We start from the raw sequence: 5,882 nt of genomic DNA, 5'->3' as shown, positions 1-5,882 counted from the left end.
GGTCTTGTTTGCGAGTAGGGGACAATGGAGCGTGAGATTGGCCGGAGAATTGGAGCAGCGGGGGCGGTATTGCACTCGCTTTGCCGTACCGTTGTGACAAAAAGAGAGCTGAGCCGGAAGGCAAAGCTCTCGATCTACCGGCCAATCTTTGTTCCTACCCTCACCTATGGTCATGAAGGATGGGTCGTGACCGAAAAAACGAGATCGCGAGAGGAACTCAGAGTAGAGCCGCTGCTCCTTTGCGTAGAAAGGAGCCAGTTGAGGTGGTTCGGGCATCTGGTAAGGATGCCCCCTGGGCGCCTCCCCTGGGAGGTGTTCCAGGCACGTCCAGCTGGGAAGAGACCTCGGGGTAGACCCAGGACTAGGTTGAGAGATTATATCTCCACACAGGCCTGGGAACGCCTCGGGATCCCCCAGTCAGACCTGGTTAATGTGGCCCGGGAAAGGGAAATTTGGGGCCCCCTACTGAAGCTGCTGCCCCCGCAACCCGACCACGGATAAGCGGTTGAAGATGAGATGAGATGAGAGATGAGCGAAGCCCTCCTTGTGGTTTACTATGAAGGTGATACAATGACGTGTGGCATATAATAGGATGTTGTAAAACGATGCTGGAACCCAATGCAACTATGTTAGCACCTACACCCAATGTCACCACCAGCCATCTCTTCCCATTCAAGTGCAAAGTAGAGGCTTGCAAGAGCTTGTTTCGTCTTTGTGTGCACAGACCTTCAGTGTCTGCAGAGCTCTACAGAGCCAGCATGAAGTGCCACTAGATGTTTATTGAGAATTTTGTTTGATTTTGTTTTGTACTATTGCACCATGGGTCCGAGACAAACGGGTTTTATTCAATTCCTCTATATGTCTCGAACAATACTGCAGGAATTGACAATAAAGGTGACTTGACTTGACTTGAATATTCAGCAGCCACCTCTATAACACAGACCCAGAATGACAAGCAGGTTATGCACTTTAGCTGATTTTAATACAATAAACATTGTTACAAAAAGGAATGGGCCAGCTCCCCTTCAAGAACAGATGGCACGGGTGTTATTGTGATAATGTATAAAAGGTTCGTTTGACTGAGATCATGCTTTTTCAGCAGATGCTCTTGTTCCGACTATTATGACCACATTTCTCAAGTTTACATGACAACAATACACACATTAAACTGCTTACAATCAATCTCTGGTTCTGCTTATCACAATTTCCATGTATCAAATGACTAAATTACTAAAGATGAACACTACTATCTGAGTTGATAGACTGGTGGCCTTAAACACATTAACTAGATTATATCAATCAGATGTTAGCACTAGGCTTTTTGTCACAAATGATAAGCGGACTTGTTGAAAACTGCACAGTCCTCCCTTTACAACGAAGAGATCCTCGACTAAAGGGCACACGTACAATTTTGGATTGCGAGCCGTATTTTCCAGATCAGAATCTATGTAAATGTTTTGTTTAACAGTCCACTGCTGGTGTGGCTGGGATCTCTGGCAGTGACTGTGACGCTGCTTGGCAACTCTGCGTTTGTGAGCCCATGACCCACACCCTCACCACCATATCTGACTGGGGAGACGAGGATGTCTGTAACAACGAAGACGAGGCGAGGTGGTGCTTTCTGAGCGGGATCAGATGAGGGTTTCTCAGCAAAGTATGAAACAGCATCCAGCGCCTCCTGGCCCTACTATTCCCAGGGGTTTCTGCAAAAAAATTAAGACGTAATGTAGTAAAAACAATGAGGAATAATGATAATAGTAAATAAGACTAATAGTAAAACACATAAAAAGGTGCAGGGTGAAAAATGGATGGACCAAACAGCTACAATCACAAAGTGATTTTTAAAAGGTAATTTAAAAAGGGAGGCTAGTTTGGTTAAAAGCTTGGTGCATCTTACAGAACAGATGGAAGCAGTTGTTATTTAGTGGATTGTACATGTCAGAGCTACACGCAGGCACATGTGCGCGAACACACACACACACACACACACACACACTGACCAGATGGCATGTTGCTGAATGTGGAGTATGCAGACACTCTGTGTCTCTCCAGCTTGTCGGAGACCAGCAGCTGGCTGAAACACACCATGACTGGATTGTTGTGATAGTGGTCGGCGAAGATCATCCCAATCCAAGTGCTGTAGCCTTGAATAGGTGTAAAATACTGTTAGATCCACACACCGCATATAGATAAATTCTATTGAGGTGGATGCAAAACTGAGGAAACAATAGTTAATTGACCAACTTATTGTTGAATTATTACAACACAATAAACACTAAGAGCGATAACAGCAACAAAAGTCACTATACAAAAGAATATTGCATTTTGTATTTATTTCACTGTAGTTATCTCACTAATAAGTTGTTGTTCTTGTCTCTAGAAGCACTGTATGCTGATGCCCTGTGAAATGCTGCCATCTAATGGAGGATGTGTTAGATACAAGCACCTCAATGACTATTTCATTTTGTCTGTCACCATTTTTGGTTGAACTTAGGCTTACCTGCGTCCAAGTTTTCATATCCCCTCTGCATGATGGTTCGGTCAATGCGGGACACCAGCCATGTTCCTACAACGATGCTGCACAGCAGCCTCAAGATGCAGTTGCTGAACCCCATCACCACGTTGTAGAAAAAGAAGAAGTAGTTGAAGCAGTGGAACGCCTTCCTGAAGAGGAGAAGGGGAGGACTGTGTTACTGTACCATGCAGATAAACTGTAAATCCTAGTCATTGTTGTATTTATATTTGACTAATGGGTACTAAGGGGATCCACCTCTCTGTAAAAGTCCATCACACCATCTGCTCCAGCAATTCATTAAGCTACTTTACACTATTGTAATAGAGAGGAAATGCAACATTGTGTGACTTTACCTTCACAATAGATCTGAGTTTTAGTGCGGCATCAAACTGATGGTTTTATGGGTCTCTCTTAATATCTAAACTGAAATACACCCACCTGTTGTTGAGAGCCAGAGGTTTCTCTTTATCAGAAGGAGATATCTTGTCCTGGAGGAAGAAGATCTGGACCAGAGCTATCTGGAGAATCACCAGACTGATCACCAGACCGATGGTCAGCCTGGGAGAAACACGAGAAAGGTACATATCTATTGGTGACTGTGTCACTCTGTCAATCTAACCATCCACTCATATGCTTTCATATAACCATTAGGACAGGGAGAGCACACTTACACAATGATTCCCAGGTTAGTGAGCATGCTCAGTACGTGTCCATGCTCTATAGGAAGAACCAGCCCATAGACCAAGAGCAGGGCCAACTGGAAGTGGATAAAATGGACAATCACATAGCCTAAAAAAGGAAAAAAGAAGAATAGCATGTAATGGACACATGCATATGTTATCTTGTGTTGTGTTTTACCACCTTGCATGGTGTAAATGTGCAATTATATTAACCTCCACCAAGGAGGTTATGTTTTCAACGCCGTTTGTTAATAATTGCTATGATTCTTCAACAATATAGCATTTTATATCTTTTCCCTCCTTACATGAGTTTAGGTACCACCCCTTTTAGAGTATCACTGGTGCTGGAGTCATTTTCGTATTTCGGTCAACATTGTGTCCATGTGAGTTGTAGATGTGTTTCCAATGATGAAAAGCTCACCCCAAAGTGTAAATGCTATTTGCCATCCTGAGTATCTTGTAATGGAAGCCTGTGAACATCAATGAGAAATGTTATTGCATTTATACTGTATTTTTGCCCAAATGTATATGTGAACTTTTATTTTGTGTGTGCGTGTGTGTGTGCATGTGCGTGCGGTGTGTGTAACTTACCACGCTCACAGCAGAACTGGGGTTATGAAACTTCTCAGGAAGAAAACCCCTTTGTCCTTTCCACAGTCTCTTCAAGTGTTTCCTATAACATAAGGTGGTAACTGGTGAAATGGAATAATTGATGAAATGGATGCTGATTCAGGAAGACGGAAATCATGGATGTCTTAAGCAGAAGTATTTATTATAAGAGCTAAATATTGAGGAGACTTCTGGTTTTGCTGGACAGATCAACAGGTTCACAGTTATGCCTTCCCAAGATAGTCTGCCCATCTCCGGTCTCTCTAGTGTATTTAGTTTTGAGTAATGTCGCCATCTCCCCGCGACTATGACACCTCGAGAGAGACTTCAGATGCTCAAAGATTGTTTAGGTTTGCCATAGACAAGATGACCTTGCTTGAGAAGACTCATCTTAAGAGTTTCTCAGGAAGGATAGATGGAAATTCCTCAACAACTGGTAGAGAAATTGCTTTCAAATTCCCCCAAAAAACAGTTTTTTTTACTTTCTAATATGTATTATTTTCCCAAACATTTAACATAATAATCCAATCAATTTTTTTTACATTTCAGATCCTCTTGCGATCTCTTACCTGTAACATACCAATACATGGAGAGTGTAGGCAACAGAGTTGAGACTTGCAATGATGGTGGTAGCTAACCAAGACTCTGGGGAAAAGATTGAAAAAAAAAAACAGATGAGAGAGGATATCCGGCTTTTTCATATTGTAAACAAAGGAAGCAGGACAGATGTGATGTAAACATCCTCAACATCGACCGATGCCCACCAGATACATGAATGGGGCATGGATCACACAGATATTGAAAGCTCCAGACTATATATCAGATCAACTCACTCACTCCTAGCAACAGCAAGGAATTCTTCCAGCTGTGGTATCATGGCTCCCAGAGCTGCAGTCTGGTTACAAGAGGTCACCAGCTGTTGTAGCGTGTTCTTCCACTTGTCTACTTGGTCAAAAGCCACATTGCTGAGCGTGTAGTCTGCCAGAGTCATCTGGAGAAATCACAACAGGACTAATGAACACACCTGTGCCTGAAGCAGATGCACCGATTATTAGATTTAAAAAAGCTTGTGTAACATTTTATGAATCAAGCCTGGAGTTGAGATATTTGGTTTTACAAAATGAAAAGAGATGCGTTGCTATGTTGTTTTTACAATATAAAGGCCTATGAGGGATATAACGGCACTGCCAATGATCCTGTTGGGGAACTTGAAGTACGGGTCCCACTCATACACTCGCCTCTGGAACCAGCTGAGTCGCTTACTGCAACACAAAACCATACATTTATATATATATATATAGGATCTGAATCCTGGTATAGTTGTTACATATTTTTGTGACATCTGGAATCTATATAATTGCACGAGAAGGATATTCTAAATGACATGAACACAAATTTCGAACCATGACATAGCAGCACTTAAATACATCACACCGTATTTCACCTTGAAGTCCAGTGAACGCAGCATTGGTGCACATATGGATTCATGTGTATTCTACCTGTGTGCAGGTGTTTTCCTCAGCAGTGTCTTGACATGCTGCACCTGGTGTTGCTCATTCAGCTCCTCAGGGTCCTGGCAGCAGATTTTAGCAGATACATTCTCACTCAGTTTATTGTTCAGAAAATTCAGGAAAAGTTGCCAACAGAATGAAAGCAAAAGAGGGAACATCCAGCTAAATATACCCAACATACAACAACGATTTTATGACCTGACCTCTTGATCCTGTTGCAGGCGTATTCGAACAGCTTTAATCAGAATGTAGACAAATCGGCCCAAGAGGAAGACGAGTGATAGGATGGAGGGCCACTGGACGATTACCTTCTGGTACGGACCTAAAATCTTTAGAATCACAGTCATCCATTAATGTATTGATGGCACATCACGCTTCTGCGTGCTAGCAAGGGGTTTACTACTCACCTACCTTACCATCAGGACAGGTGAATGTGTCCCAGACTGTAACGATGATCCTACAAGCAAGCATCAAGTCACGTGAAATTTGATCATCCATATATACACTCATTAATTTGTCTGTATTCATATAATTTGGGTTTGTTTAAATGTTACCGCATAGTTTCAA

At 42.5% G+C, this 5,882-nt stretch overlaps 1 protein-coding gene across 2 annotated transcripts in view; it reads right to left on the bottom strand.

Annotated features, from left to right (window-relative positions):
* Positions 1–963: 963 nt before the first annotated feature.
* Positions 964–5,882, bottom strand: part of stra6l (STRA6-like) — a 6,885-nt gene continuing 1,966 nt past the window's right edge. For both annotated transcript variants that reach the window (XM_035638198.2, XM_035638199.2), the window contains exons 6-18: positions 5,727–5,772; positions 5,519–5,644; positions 5,304–5,377; positions 4,958–5,066; positions 4,642–4,795; positions 4,374–4,449; positions 3,787–3,868; positions 3,617–3,665; positions 3,187–3,304; positions 2,954–3,073; positions 2,501–2,664; positions 2,001–2,144; positions 964–1,703 (exon numbers count right to left, since the gene is read on the bottom strand). In XM_035638198.2, the coding sequence (XP_035494091.1) occupies positions 1,462–1,703; positions 2,001–2,144; positions 2,501–2,664; positions 2,954–3,073; positions 3,187–3,304; positions 3,617–3,665; positions 3,787–3,868; positions 4,374–4,449; positions 4,642–4,795; positions 4,958–5,066; positions 5,304–5,377; positions 5,519–5,644; positions 5,727–5,772 (1,504 nt within the window). In that variant the 3' untranslated portion in view covers positions 964–1,461. The remainder of the gene's footprint in view (positions 1,704–2,000; positions 2,145–2,500; positions 2,665–2,953; positions 3,074–3,186; positions 3,305–3,616; positions 3,666–3,786; positions 3,869–4,373; positions 4,450–4,641; positions 4,796–4,957; positions 5,067–5,303; positions 5,378–5,518; positions 5,645–5,726; positions 5,773–5,882) is intronic.

This window comes from Scophthalmus maximus, chromosome 8 (assembly GCF_022379125.1).
Source record: "Scophthalmus maximus strain ysfricsl-2021 chromosome 8, ASM2237912v1, whole genome shotgun sequence".
In the NCBI taxonomy this organism is placed as follows: Eukaryota; Metazoa; Chordata; class Actinopteri; order Pleuronectiformes; family Scophthalmidae; genus Scophthalmus; species Scophthalmus maximus.
Note: the sequence above shows the minus strand (reverse complement) of the source record. Positions and strands in the feature narration are given on the sequence as shown.